We start from the raw sequence: 15,152 nt of genomic DNA, 5'->3' as shown, positions 1-15,152 counted from the left end.
AAGAAAACCGATGATGTACTTGGCGATTATGTGTTCTAGTAATTTGCAACAGGTTGAAGTGAGAGAGATGGGACGATAATTTGATATCAGTGATGCGTCCCCTTTCTTTAGAACAGGAACAACACGTGCAGTTTTCCACTCTGAAGGAATCACAGCTGATGAAAGAGATGCGCAAAAAATAACAACCAGAAACTCGGAAAGCTTTTCGGCATACCGGCGCAAGAAAGCTTTTGGAATTTTATCAGGGCCTGGCGATGCTTTAGTTATATATATATATATATATATATATATATATATATATATATATATATATATATATATATATATATATATATGCCAATATTTGCATGCCCATCAACATGCAAGCGCCTCTCGTTCCCCGGTAGAGTACTTGCGTCCTTGCGGATTTAATATCCCGGAAGCGAATGCCACTGTGCGCACTTCGCCGTCAACTACCTGCTGCAGCACGGCTTCAAGCCCATATGCAGATGCATCAGCCGTCACCTGCACAGGCAAAGACGCGTCGAACATAGCCACCACTCCACATGCTGACAGCATCTCCCTGACCTTAAGAAAACTTTGCTCTGCGTCCTGGTCCCACAATACCTCTTGGCCCTTTCGGAGAACCATTCGCAGCGGTTCCACCACTTCTGCATAATGGGGAAGAAAATGAGAGTAATAACCTACGAGTGCAAGGAATGATTGTGTCACCACAAAATCAGTCGGCGCTGGCGCCTTAAGTATTGCATCCACCTTTGATTTGAGTGGGCCAAGACCACGTGCACTCACATGGGGACCTAGAAATGACAGTTCCTGGGCCACGAATAGGCATTTATGATTCAGCTTCAGACCAGCGCTGGCGATCCGGCCCAATACCTCGTGGAAGTTACGGTTGTGTTCGTTATTTGTCTTTGCGAAGACTATGATGTCATCGATATAGAACAATACACCCTTGCAGCCTTTCAAAATTTCTTGCATCATTCGCTGAAAAGCGGCTGGTGCTGATGCGAGACCGCAACACACCCTGCGAAACCGAAATAATCCTTCATGCGTGAAAAACATCGTTATTTCATGACTCTCTTCTGCTAATTCCACTTGATTATAGGCTGAGGCAAGGCCTAATTTCGAAAACAATGTTGCTCCACTCAAAGCATGCAACAGTTTTTCTGTGTGTGGTAAAGGAAACCCATCAACAACCACTGCTTTGTTCGGCTGGCGGAAATCAACACATAGGCGAATACTGCCATCCTTCTTCTGTACAACTAATACAGGAGACACCCATTCTGCAGTATAACTCTTTCTATAATGCCGGCTTCCATCAATCGTACCAGTTCAGCTGCTGCTTTCTTCCGTAAGCTCAGGGGCAAGCGTCGAAGTTTCGCCGCTACTGGTTTGACATCTGAGCGCAACTTCAGAGTGCACAAAGTTCTTCACTAGTCCCAACATATTCGCAAAAAGAAAGGAAAACTCACACAACTCGGGAGGGAGCGACGACGAGCTGGCCGTGACCTGTAGGCACTCCAGCGCCGAACCGTCGATATGCAACTGTAGCTGTTGCACAGCATCCGGTCCCAGCAATGCTGTGCTATGAGGAACAGCATAAAAGCACAGGTAAGTCGAGTTGTTAGCGCGCACAACGCTGGCTACGAAATATCCCATGAAGGGAATTTCCTTCTGTGAAAAATCCCGAAGTGTTGCGGTAGTTGAAGCCAAAGGAAACCTGCTGGCGAACTTGTCCCGATAAAGGTGTTCTGGCAAAATAGACACAGGCGACCCAATATCGATCGCCAGTTGCAACTGCTCGCTCTCAATGACGACATCGACGACCAGGGACCTTCGTACCGCTTCTCTGACAGCCAACACAGTCAGCCCATCCTCTTCACAAGAGCCGTCGTTTTGAATTACTCGTGCATCCCGCTCCGCCGACCTACCGCAGACCGCTTGAAAATGGCCGATTTTGTGGGTGGCATCTGGAACAACGTTTCCCTCGCGCTCATCAATCATTTGAATTTGCCAGGTGCCTTGTAGAGCCGCACCGGTAACATTTTCGCACCCACGGCATTGTCGAGTGGTTTTCTTGCCCCCCCCCCCCCCCCTTTCGAAACATGATGCGCTATGTCCAGTTGCAGTGGCCCTTGATCATAGACCTCAGCACCTTCCGCTGCCTGCTCGTACGTTTGTAGAATTTCTACCGCCTCAGTCAACGGAAGTTTTGACCCCTTCACGACTAGTTTCTGTTGAATGTCAGTACTTCGCACTCCGTCAACAACCTTGTCCCGTAAAGCCGCCTCCAAGAAATCCCCGAAGTCGCACGCTAACTGTCGGAGCGCACTGACGTATGCTCGTATCGGCTCATTTGGTAACTGTCTCCTTAACGTGAATCGACGCCGCTTGACTAATACGTTCACGGTGCTTGAGAAATGATGGTCCACTAGCCAAGTGCCTTGGTATAACAATTCTCTTCACTTGCCTCTACCTTGTCCTTTTCTGTGGCTGGCGTTGGCGTCTGTGCTGGCTCTGGACCCAAAGTGCGGAAAACACGGCGTCCTTAAACCCCAAAGCATTTTAGCAGAATGGCCTTTTAACGCCACAGCGTTAAGGGCTCCTTGTCGCAGAAAAGCCGGTGTCGTCGGTGGCATTGGCCGTGAGCGAAAAATCGTCCTCCTCCTCCTCGTCGCTCCTCCTCCTCCTCCTCGCAATGTACGCCACTGCTCCAACAGATAGCGCGCGAAGGCAGCGCCTCCTAGGGTGCCTCGATGCGCGCGCCCTCTCCGCCGCTCCGTGCAGGGTGGGGACAACCGCGTCGTCTGCTGCAGTGTCCGCCATATTTGAGCCCACTCGTTTCAGAACACTGGAGGTAAGCTTCTCTGCGCAGCGAAGGCCCCTTCACCATCGCGGCGAAACAAGTTTTGGAGGCAGAAATAGGGTGCATCGCTGGGGACATCTATTGTTGCCGAACCCTTTCCTACAGGCTTCTGCCCTGTGTTGCTTTCACAATAAAGAGATTAGGGGCCGCTCTCCCAAGCCATTGCTGCGGTTACAATGCACCCTCCCCGGGCTGCATTCCTGAAGGAAATTTGAAACGCAGCTGTGCCAAGGTGCTCGCCTGGCCGTGCACACCATAACATAAAGGAATAAAAGTCGTTTGCGCTGCACCCAACTCTTCTCCCTCGGACAGTTCGCGTCGCAATCGTAAAGGTGTTTTTTTTTTATGCAGAAAAGCTGACTTACGGAGTTTTGTAAATTGTCTGGGACTCAGTGCGCTGACTCGCAAAAACAGAGTTTATCTCGTTCGCCGCAACGTATTAGTCAATATTAAATGCTGAGAATGATAAGGCTTATTAATGAAACATTTTACCCCCTCAGAATCAAATGGACGCAATCTGTAGGCCCTTGGACATTCGTAGTCGTTTGATCCTTGGCATCGCTTGTTTTTGTTTGTTAATTTGTGCAGGTAAAAAAAAAGAAACAATGCTGTGGTACAGGAGTTTGCACTGTAGCTGTAATATACAATGCAGCTGCATAATTCGTGCAGCTTTTTTTCATGTAAAGTAACCACTTTAACAAAGCATGGGATAATTTCGGCGCCTTCATACCTTCACCGAAAACATTAAGTGAACGCAAACTTGACTGTGAAAAATACTCTCATGAAAAGGCAAAAAAATAACATCTATCAACAGAGCCTATATTGGGAAAATGCGCGTGTCTCATCGACTGAGGAAGTTTTTCTTATATAGTGTGAAGAGTTAATGAGAAACGTAAGTGCATAAATTTCACTTACTTAGGAGTTGTAATAATGCAGTTTATTTATGTTGTAAATTATTAAAGCTACTGTCAAAAAATAGGAGACAAGCGAACTATGGTGAATTTGACATTTATACACAATATTTACAAATCTCTTCACGGCAAGCTGACGCCAGCACACGTTTTGCTTGCATGTCCATTGACTTTTTTTTCTTCCAGTTGTCGCAGGTGAATTCGCAGCCTCGTTCGAGCGTAGGTCGAGTATAACAACTTCTGAATGATTTCGTTGTGAACCTGGCATGTTTCAACATTAAACGGAACCATTTGTCTTAGGTATGTTATCACAGCCTGCACTGGAGATTTCATAGTTAGAAGGCTTTCCGCCCATTCTGTGATGCCCTTAAAATGCTCCTCGCACGACTTCAGCACTTTCATCACTTCAGGACTGGGGTAATGCAGGTTGTCGCCATTTTCGAGGTACTCCTTCAGCCTTGTGAGATATGCATTTTCAGCGTCACTAGAACCGAGCAGAGTAGCTTTGAACTGCTCGCAATTATTTATGGCTTTCAGAATACCTTTAACGAGGAATCCGGCAATATGGAACAGAATGCTGCATTCAGTCGATGTTAGCGCTTCAATGAAAAGAACCTCCGAGTCATCGATTTCCTTTACCTCGGCTTCATCGAGTTCACGTTTCCCGTTTGACAGAAGGTCAACCAGGCACTCAGAATCGTCAACACTGTAGCTGGTGGTAGACGGCGTGTGCAAAAATTGGCTTATGCACACAAGTTTCAGTGCGCATTTCATATCATAGGCGTCTGGGACAGGCTTCCTGAGACGAACCACAGAGAAAAGATTCTCAAGGCAATCTTGTAGCAGCCTGCTGGTGAGTAAGAAGCTGTAGCCCTCCGAGTTCAAAAGAATGTCTTGCAGGCGAAGCACGACCGTTGTGGAGATCAGGAGGCTCGCCTGCGATGGCTTCCACTGAGACGTGCTGCCCATGCTCATCCCTTGAAAGGTGTTTAGGGCCAGGTTTAGAGTTTCCAGAGCTCTATGATGCTTCGCCACATCGTGCAGACTTAGGGCAACAGATGGATGACGCGACGACATTAATGCGTACCATCTTGATACCAGCTCTAAAAACCAAGCTGTTGTTTCTGCCTCTATGTCCAGCACTTTTTCCTTGATGAGGTATCGGATTGCACTGGGAGCTTCTCTGAAAAATTGCACGGCAAGTCCGACTTTCATTTTCGTAAAATGTCCAGATGAGACATGGGCTTCAGAGAGCTTCGGTGCGAGCTTTAGCTCCCTTTCCTTGTCAAACTCCAGCACAGCATGCACATGATCCAGTTTCACTTCACGTGAGGGAAGATCGCACTGGCTGGCTGTTGCTTCACTTAATGTAAATGCATGAGATGTTATCAACTGACCTTTAATATTCTTCAAAACATGAGCAGCGTCTGCGTTGAAGAACAACTCCATATCATTGAGCGAAGGGTGTGGTATTGAGCAGGTTGTCTTCGAATTTCGGTGGCTAGAAAATCCCAGCTCACGCCACATCGCTCGATTTGAGGCGCCCATGTCGGACGTTACAACCCGAACTCTGAGGGAAATATCGGCGCAGAGTTGGACAACTTGCAGAACAATGTCCTTGAGCGTGCGGCCATCCACATGGCTTCCAGTGAAATGATAAGCTATCACCTGCTTCCATCGCTGGTTGAGACCTCCAACCATAAACACCAGAGCGTGATTAGCAGGCTCATCTGGCTTTTGTGGCAATGTCACTCCCCCATACACAATGTCTTCAGAGCGGTCAAGCTGAAACCCTCTGGCAATCTCCATCTCATCGATAAAGAGGACGCAGTCTTTTTCTACATCTTCCATGCCTTGTGCCTTCGCTTGGAGAAGTTCTACAACGTCTGTAAGAATTCCTGGTGAGAACTTGAGCCAGTGGAGGCGACGAGATAGAGTTCTTTCTGCCGGAAGTGGATAGCCGAGCTGTCTGAGAGTTCTGTAACCAGACTTCCCACAAGAAAACTTCAGTTGAAGCCCCTGTTTAATAGTCTGCGGCGACCAGATGCTTCCCTTGTTGCTTTTTCGGGAAAGTGCACGAACTTGATCTTTATTTAAAAATTTTATCCTTTTTTTAAAGTGCTCTACGGCGCTTTTTAGCTTTCGCACCTTCTTTCTAAGAGAGTTAATAGTCAAGTTGGCTTTTTTATGCACTTCTTGAAGTTGTCTGTGGTTCTTTCTCACATCTTCCAGTTGTTTTCTCAGTTGAGCGCAACAACTACTGGATGAATGTGCATCGCAGCCTTCATTTTGCTCTGTTTGTCCATCGCTAGGCTGATAGACAACCTCTTCACTTAAGTTCGTTCCCCCAGGCTCATCGCAATCCGCAAAAACGCCAGGTCCTTGTTCCTGCACTGTTGAGTTTGATGTAGTTGGTAGAGCGGGTGTGCCTCTCTCCTTAGGAGCCTTTCTTTGGTGGTGGACCATAGCTGCACAAACAAAAGGAAATGCAAGAGCAGAAATGAGTGAAGTTCGTCAGAATTGCTCAGTGTCGGCAGTTATTTCATAGCTGCGCGAACCATAACCTAAAAGCGAAAATTTTAAGCTTGAAAAGTTCCAATTCCAATTCAATTCCAATTCCAATTTATTTCAACATCAATACCCACAGACACTGATGTCACGGACAGTGGGCAAAAAGCCACAAAAATAGGGCTTGGCAGCGCCCACTGACCGTCTTCTTGACAGCGACACAGCAGTGCAAATATACATTAGATATGAGCAAGACATGAAATCAATGAAAAGAACTTGTGCAAAAAAACTAGGCAGGTAACACTTTGCATACAAAAAATAATGATAGGAAAGTAACAATATCACCACACATCTGTACAAACAGTCAATAAATAAGTGCAAAAAACACAGAGGCGAACGCGTATATATATATATATATATATATATATATATATGTGCGTAATCAGTTAAGTAATTTCGGCAGTTGAAATCGCAGCATCTGGTCACCATATTTTGTGCGGTTACACGGAACCTCCCAAGTCTCGTGATAGCGAGTGTCCCGAACATTTCTGTTTAGTGTTAGACTCGATATAATTTCAAGAGTTTTGTTTTTCTTTCTGATACCTGTTTGATAACGCTTTCTGAGAGTATGGTGATAAAGTTCAGGAAGCGGCACTAATTTTAACTCCCTGAATAGTGGTTCGGAATGAGCAAGGTATGGGACATTCATGATCGCTCGAACAGCCTTCTTTTGTATTATATGTAACTGATTAATGTTTGATAAAGTGGTTGTCCCCCAGACTAAATAACAGTAGTTTATTATTGACATAAAAAGAGAGTTATATATAAAGCGTTTTACACATGTAGGGAGGCAATGTCTCAATTTAGAAAGTACTCCGGATACTCTGGATATTTTCCTAATGATTGTATCTACTTGCAGATCCCAAGACGTGTGCTGTTCAAAGAGCACTCCCAAACATTTGGCAACAGGCACAATTTCAATGACAAAGTTTTAAAATTGCAATTGGTAATGCAATTGGTACTGCATTTAGAAGGCCAGATTTTAAGCGCTATTATTCTAACTCATGAGTCACAACAGTGATGCACATCATATTTGCCATCAATAATAAAATATAGTGCAACTTACGTCTGAACGAAAAAATGGTTGGAACAGCGTTTGACTTTAGCAGCTTCCTTCCATCCGCGCGGTGATTCTCGTAGCAGTTGTCTTCGAAATGGGCCTGCATAAGAAAATTAATTCAGGCGTCCAGTATGTAGTACAAACAGAAAGAAATGCCCCTTTTGAAAGATACACAAGTTCTGGCACTGCTCCAGCGATGTTAAGGAGTCGCGCACACTCGGCAGCTGCATTTATCAAATCCTAAAAGTCAGACTAATAATGGCTGCGCACAAGGGAAATAGCCGGCACTGCACAATAACTGCGCCAACGTTAGAAATGCCAGATAGAAGCAACAAGTTCTTAGCGAAGCTACTATATACGAAAGCTCACATTCACGGGAGTTTTACCAAAAGTAACTAATTCCTGGCTTCGTCAAACAGCCTTGGAACAAATAAAAACTCTACAAAACTATTGTCAAAGTTTCTGACGCTTCTGACGCATGTCTCTTGATGTGTTTGCTTTTAGGGCCATTTGAAAAATTAATCAAGAACCTGTCGGCTCTAAGCTAACCGACTACAAGCAAGCAGTCTGTTATTGCATAAATGCCGAGTGCTTCTGCAACGCTTCACTGTATATAACTAATATTACCGTTAGTTGTGTTTATTAGCCTGTGCACAGAAATACAAAATCCATGTCCACACCTGCGAGTTATGAAAATGATTTTCCGCCACTCATCTGCTGTATAATTCCTCCTTATATATGTTTCATAAAAGATGTAGTCACGTAGCGTGCGTAGTTACAGCCTTTCCAGGAACACTAACACAACTTCCAGCGCACATATTAAATGTAAACCTGCAGCGACAGACATAACTACAAAAAATCGCAACCGTCCAAATAATCACTGTACTTACATTGCATATGCGCGAAGAGTTTGCAGGCTGCCATTTGTCCCGCTTTATCTTCACCGTCCAGAGGAGCCTTCTTTTAGGGTCTCTTGGGAATGAAAACATTCTCCAGCCATTTCTGGAGTGGTTTGAGCACAGTGGCACGCAACAGCCAGGCATCTTGCGAGTTTTGAAACCGAAGAAAACTGCGACCGGGCGGACGCGCGACCACGCACGTGCAACCGGCCCGTGGGGAAGCGAGGAGTGGGCTCAAATATGGCTGCCCTCTTCCGCGGCGGCGGCACTGACCCTGTCAAAGGATGGCTCCACCCTGCACGGAGCGGCGGAGAGGGCGCGCGCATCGAGGCACCCTAGCGCCTCCCGCTCGTCTCGTTCGGGCGCAGTGGGGTCATGCGGGCACGCAGGAATCACGCAATGAGCGGCGAACAACGCAGCGCACATCCTAAGCGCGTTCGCCACGAAGCCTGCGACTTGCTGCCCCTTCGTTCGGCGCGGAAGCTATGCTGGCGTTTGTGGCATCGGATTTGTCGAAAACGATGTGCCGACGAAATATTTCCGCAGGGGTGGTTGCGTCTCCAGCCCCGTCGCTTGCAGAAAATTGGTGAAATCATCACGCCACTGCTCCCAGGGAATTGTCGCCTCCCCGGGCGTCCCGAGAAAAGGCGGTAATGGCGGCAGTCCGACCGCTTCCATCTCGTAGGCGACGCCCTTTGGACGAACCGCGGCAGGAGAAAAACTGAGTCAGGCTAAACACTTCGTTGCTATCTTCGTCGACTGCGCCAGTATGTTGGGGCGCGAAGCGCCGAGGGACCAGACGAGGCTACATTGACGAGGTATTGGGAACGCCCCTTTATTCCGATGACTGTCGCTTATATATAGATGAGATGAATTATTGGTAGTGCCAGCTATACATACACAGCAATGAGCCTGACAAATATGCGCCGAGCTGCACATACTAATAAGAACTAATAAGAAGGGCAAGCAGTTACCAGAAAAAATTGTTCGTGCAGTGAGTTTGCGATGTTTTAGAAAAACAAACAAAAAAACGGCGCGCTCCAAAGCAGTCACAGATTTTCTACATAATTTCTTAGTAGGAGTGTCCGAATACTAGAAATCTCGAATACAAATATGTTTGATACTCTGTCCATTGTAAAAGGTCGTACATTCGCCAGCTATCGAATGACGTGCCGACTTTGATAAAACCGATCGTGGCGAAACGACAATATCTACTCAAATACTCAAATTGCCAGAAGATGTAGTTTAAAGCTCCATTAAAAAGTATAAATGCATGATCTTTGCTTTTTTCTCTGTTGTTTATCGCGCGGACTGATCGTATTCATATGCTACTAGGCTTGCACCTCATGCGAAATTCCGCAAGTGGGCTTTCCCACATTACTCAATGATGAGAAGACCATCCTTTCAACTCGAACAATTGCAACGCGAAAGCACTTTTCATTGTTTGTTTTATCGTTCGAAACTGTGCTACACACACCTAGAGCACACGCCCATAGCATTCGTCATGTCACATTCGCAGCTGCCTTAGCGAGAGCTCCGCCACCTCGTTTAGGCAGACCATGGTATGCGGGGAAGCCCACTTGCAAAATTTTGCCTGAGGCTCCCAAAGGGGCGAGTAGATATATCACAACAGGGCAAGCGATCGTATAAAAATCCTTCTTTTGCCTATTGTGACCCACGCACCTCTGAAATACGCGTAATGGCAGGCGTGACAACACCCGGAGGGCCCCTGTCACCAGGCCAAAAAGTAGCCTGGCCGCGTAGTTTCGGTTTCTGAGCTTCGCCGCTAGCCCGCGGCGGCGGCAGCTGTCGGCCCACGTTTTCGCTGGTCGTCCTAAGCCAGCTGAGCGCCGCGTTCGGACGCTGCAGTGGGAGGTCGCTGATGATTTGTGTTCTGTTTTCTTTTTAAAAGCAGTCTTGCCGTTTGGCGACGCCTATGTGCGTTCCTCTTCCTTACGTCCGCGTTGTTCTTCCAGCACGCTGACGCTGCGCGCTCATCAAAAGCTCTCGATGTGTGCGTGTCATGGAGCCTCCTCATTAGTGCACACCGCATTTTTGGCAGTTTTTTTTTTGGAGGGATCGAGGAATTTTTTAATAAATCTTCGGATAACCGGGGCATTTTTTCAGGTAATTAGGATTAACTATCCTTCATGCTATACTTAGTTGGCATTAAAGCGTCATTTTATGGATCTCATTTTGCACGGCCACATTACCGGTTGGATAATTTAGCAGTTCAAGCAAGTAGCATGTAGTTATGTGCATATCATATTTTTATATGGTGCCGAGTAAGTCTAGTTTTGTTTGTTTAAGCTGCAAAAACCGTGCTCTATCTTCTACATCGTCGGGATCAAGAATTTTTGTTTTCTGAGATATTTATTTCTAGGCAAAAGTAATGGCGGATTCTTTTTCTCCAGTAATTGCGCAAATTCATGCAAAATTGTAAAGTAAATCCACCATAGAAACAAGCCCTCTATGTCGTGATCTTACCCAAAATGGCCAGCTTCAGCCCTAAGTGCTGCGCATCGTGTTCGCTTGTCTCTCTTATGCATGCATCCAGTTCTGCGCTGGCTTTCCTCCGTCTGTTAGAATGCTCCACCTCGCCTAGTCATCGACCGTAAGAAGCTGTCTTCATGCACAAGTGCCTTTAAATGAGAGCAGTAAGGGAGGATAAACAACCACGAGAAGAAATGCCCAGTCTTCAGGTAGGTATAGAAATAAGTCGCAAATTTCAAAAATAAGGCAAGGGCTGCCTATTGTTATCAACATGCTCTCGAAAGCAAAATTGTTGCTGTAACGCTAAGAGACAGGATAGAGAACAGAGTGGGTCATGGAACAAACACATTTCAGTGACACCATAGTCTAAATTAAGAATACATGAGCATGGGCACTGCATGTATCGCGAAGGAATGATGACCGATGGTCGCTAAGGGTAAAAACTGGATTCTAATAGAAGGCAACCGCAGCAGGGTCGGCAGAAATTCAGATGGGCGGAGGAGGTTAGGAAGTTTGCGGTGATATAAGGTGGTCGCGGCTGGAACAGGACAGGGTTAATTGGATAGATACGGGAGAAGACTTAGCCTTGCAGTGGGCGTAGTCAGGCTGATCATGGTCAAAACGATAGGCTGCCAAAATCTCGATGCGCGTGGTCTCTGATGTTGTAGTCCACTTTTCTGCCCTGTGAAGTGCGCAAAGTGTATCAATACTTGATACACAAGATGCATTTTTTTTTTCTGAAGACTGGATAAAGCGCGCTTTGTGCGTCCGTGGTGATCCCACCGTCGTTTTACTGATGCTCCCGTGTCTACCATATACGGCAGGATTGATAACGCAAAGCACCATTGCTGTCTTGGTAGCCACCTTTCGATTTTTCGTCAGTGCCAAACAAGTAGAATTCCTCTGCACACTGGCTGCAAGACACGAATTACTTTTCTATGCCTTATGGTAGGCTATCAGAGTAGGACCGAAACAGAAGAGAAATACTTTGAACAAATATGGCGCTGGTTTCGAAGGTATTTACTTTATAGATTCTTTATTAACTGACAAGCAAGTAAGCATATCGCGCGACACAGCACACACTTGCTAAATGCTGCCCATGTAGCCTCAACACACACGAAGGCCTGGTCCAATATTGTTATTAGTAATGTTTGAAAATGTTCTTTGGACGGTAAATTTACCATGCACGCCGCACGCAGGACCTTCCCGACGTGTTCCTAGGGGGCCTACAGCCGGAGACCTGGTACGTGATACGTCTGATGGCCGCCAATGCCGCCGGCCTCACTAGGGTCAAATACGACCTGGTCACACCCAGCGCGCAAGGTACGTGTTCTCCGGGAACTCGCAGCCAGGAAGAGGCCCAGAGATTGCTGTGCTTCGGGCGCTTAAACGTCTGATTAAGTAGTAGCTGTGAAGTGCGTTTGCGTGTGTTAGTTCTCCTAGTAATCTAGCATTTCACACAGTTTTTTGCAAGAATTGTCGTACTTTTTTTGTAATATTTCAGTAAAACAAGGGTGCCTTTAATACGTCTCTTTGTAAAATATTTTAGAAAAAAGGTCTTTAGGCATGTCTCTGAGGGCAATTGATCACGTTGTCTATGAATAAGAGGAACATAAACTGACGTCCTCGTAAGCCAGAAAGCACAATGCGTGAATGTAAGGAAGTTTGATGCACGCATGCTATTACGAGAAGCGGGATTCACTGCATAGTTCCTGTTGTTTAAGCAATGGATGATGTAAATTTTAGCGTTCTATGGAAGGAAATGTTAATTTTTATTTATTCGAGTGGTAGATCTTGTAAATTCTAACAACTGAATGCTTTCGCGATATACCGAATAAACTAACAGTGGTGTCATGCAAACATAAGGTCTTAAGCACAACGCAAGCGAAAGGTAAATACTACCGCAGGTAAATAATAACGTAGCTATATAGTATGCAGGAAGAAATGGCATGCCATACGTGCCAGAGGCCGTTAATTCTATAGAGTAGTGCCCTCCCTGCGCACACACTTCACGTGGACGTCCCACGCTTAAATCAACACTAAATGCACAATATGCAGATGGTTTGCGGTACAAAGGGTTTCACAGAAATCCGTGCGATCGGGAATAAAGAGTCTACTAAATTAGATGCCGCTGCCCCATTGTCTCTGACCAACGTCTTCAAGGACATAACGAATTAAGCAGGTGCGGAGCTCACCAGCAGTTATCGCTGAGCGTTGACGCCCTCCAACTTCTAGAGCACAGCGTAAAGTTTTCGTTTGTGGCGGTATGCTGATCGCACTTAAGCTTCGGAATAAATACCTGACTGCACGCACGTCGACACTCAAACTTCCTTGAAAGAAACTGAGGTGGTCGTAATTTCTTCACAACTCTCCAATTCAGCCCTTGCCACATATCAGGGTGAATGCCACGAAGATATTTAAGGCGAAACGTTAAAGAGACACTGAGGAGAAATTGAAGTTGGCCTGTATCGATAGAATACCAGCTCCTAAACACAAAAAACACCACTCATTCTGAAAACAAAGCTCTTGTGTAGAAAACAACAAGAACTAAAATACAGGTACTGACGCCACAGGCCAACCTCTCAAGTACAAGCGTGGTGATGAAATAAAATAAAAGACGCCACAGATCTCCGAGGCTGTGATATGCATGAAGCTTACGTGTTTGACTGATATTTTGAAACCACCAGTGAACTGTTATAACACGAGAAAGACGGAAAAAGACAACCTGTATGTTGGAAGTTAAAGAAAACCTGCAAATGGCGGCGCAACAGGCGGCCAGCTGAGTTCCGGTATGTTTCGAGGTGGTTCACGGCTATGCGTTCTGCGTGCCCGCACGGTTTTGTTATGCGCCTCGATTTGCACGGGCAGAGCAGCAGAGGACCTCCAAGTGCCTCTCTAAGTGCTCCTCGGACGAAGTTCATGCAACGGCACGCAAAGGCTACAACGAAATAGAGCTGTGTATAGCCAATGTTCAACGCGCCTTCACGTTAGCAAACGCACCTCTCGGCGTGTTGACTTCGTCATTGTACCAAGATGCTGGGCTGCATAACCAGCCCTACGAGGACTATTATTACAGAATTTAAGTATGATCGCACGTACCAGTCGCTGCACATCAATACTGACAGTGGCTCAGTGCTGACAACGACGCTGCCGACTCCTCGGGGCTAGGACTTTCTTGCAAGACCCGCCGCCTCAGCCCTCAAAAGCATCGCACGCCGCGTGGGGCTGAGGTCGCTGAATGCAGGCCACAGTTATCTGCGAGAACTTCGCTGTCGGAATTGGTATCTATCGTAACGTTGGTGCAAACGTAAACGAAGCGACGACGGCTGATAGAGGCATTCAACGTCCGGCCGGCAGTAGTTTTCATTTCGGCTGGTGCTAGGCGTTAGCGCAGCGCTCGCTGCCAGCGATCACGGAATCCTCGTTTGCGTTTGCGCCGCTTTACGTCACCCTTGTCCTATTTCTTTATCAGAGAGTCCCGAGTCTGAACCGTAGTGGTGGGGAGAAGTTTTTCAACTTCGAATCCAAATCCCTTAGCACTAAATGCACCTTCCGCTGCCGCAGAAGCGCCAACAAAGCCGCAAGATGCCAAACTATCGGATTTTACTAACAAAAAAATTGGATAGCGTTATACTCAGTGCCCCTTTAAATCTGTAAAACTCAGGCATATATCGCAAACTCGTCACCCGTGAAGCGGTGCTATTGTTGCTTGTGCGAATGCGTGCTGAGCACTTGTGCGTCCCGTCCAGCGGAATCCGTAAGCGAGCTTTGAACCATCCGCAGCTGGCGCGACCGACAAAGGTGGCGGCGGGAAATCGGCGGTAGCAGCGTTCCTCGAGGACACAACCACGCTAGTCTCCATGGCGTCGTCGGGCATTGTGCTCCTCGCGGGTTTGGTCGCCGTCGTCTGCCTGGTGCTCTACAAGCGCCGGCGCAACGGGCGCGCAGCCGCCTCTTCCACCACGGCCTCGGCGCGCTCGGGGGCCAAGGGCAAGCGCAAGCCACCGCCGCCGTCCGGTCGGCCGCGGACCACCTCTTCGCAGCAGCAGCCCACGCAACCGAAGCGTGAGTGATGCCTTTTATTTTTTTTTTCAAGTGCTTGTGCGAATCGTAGCTTTTCCAAACTCGAAATAGAATTCAAAGAATTCAGCTAAAAACCTAACCGAAAAGGAATCGAATAGTGAGAGAACCGAACACTCGATACTTTTCCGAATAGTCCTGAAAAAGTAACAACCGCTCTCTTTTGCTGTTGATGACGGGAGAGGATAACAAGCATCATATCTCATTACTCGAGGAGGGCGAGAGCTGTAGGAATCAACCATGGCCTCTGACGTCGGGCATCAAACCAGATTTAC

The 15,152-nt window shown here is 46.8% G+C and overlaps 2 protein-coding genes across 3 annotated transcripts in view; one reads left to right on the top strand and one right to left on the bottom strand.

Moving 5' to 3' along the window:
* LOC144094103 (cell adhesion molecule Dscam1-like) overlaps positions 1 to 15,152 on the top strand; it is a 519,023-nt gene that overhangs the window by 238,343 nt on the left and 265,528 nt on the right. For both annotated transcript variants that reach the window (XM_077628014.1, XM_077628013.1), the window contains exons 33-34: positions 11,997 to 12,120; positions 14,581 to 14,862. In XM_077628014.1, the coding sequence (XP_077484140.1) occupies positions 11,997 to 12,120; positions 14,581 to 14,862 (406 nt within the window). The remainder of the gene's footprint in view (positions 1 to 11,996; positions 12,121 to 14,580; positions 14,863 to 15,152) is intronic.
* Positions 355 to 8,592, bottom strand: LOC144094413 (uncharacterized). Its single transcript, XM_077628369.1, has 6 exons — positions 8,296 to 8,592; positions 7,412 to 7,505; positions 5,384 to 6,245; positions 1,473 to 1,585; positions 607 to 683; positions 355 to 504 (listed from the first exon to the last, which is right to left on the bottom strand). Exons 1-6 carry the CDS (start codon positions 8,446 to 8,448, stop codon positions 355 to 357), a joined length of 1,449 nt encoding a protein of 482 aa, XP_077484495.1. The 5' UTR covers positions 8,449 to 8,592.

Source organism: Amblyomma americanum, chromosome 6 (genome assembly GCF_052857255.1).
Source record: "Amblyomma americanum isolate KBUSLIRL-KWMA chromosome 6, ASM5285725v1, whole genome shotgun sequence".
Lineage (NCBI taxonomy): Eukaryota > Metazoa > Arthropoda > Arachnida > Ixodida > Ixodidae > Amblyomma > Amblyomma americanum.
Note: the sequence above shows the minus strand (reverse complement) of the source record. Positions and strands in the feature narration are given on the sequence as shown.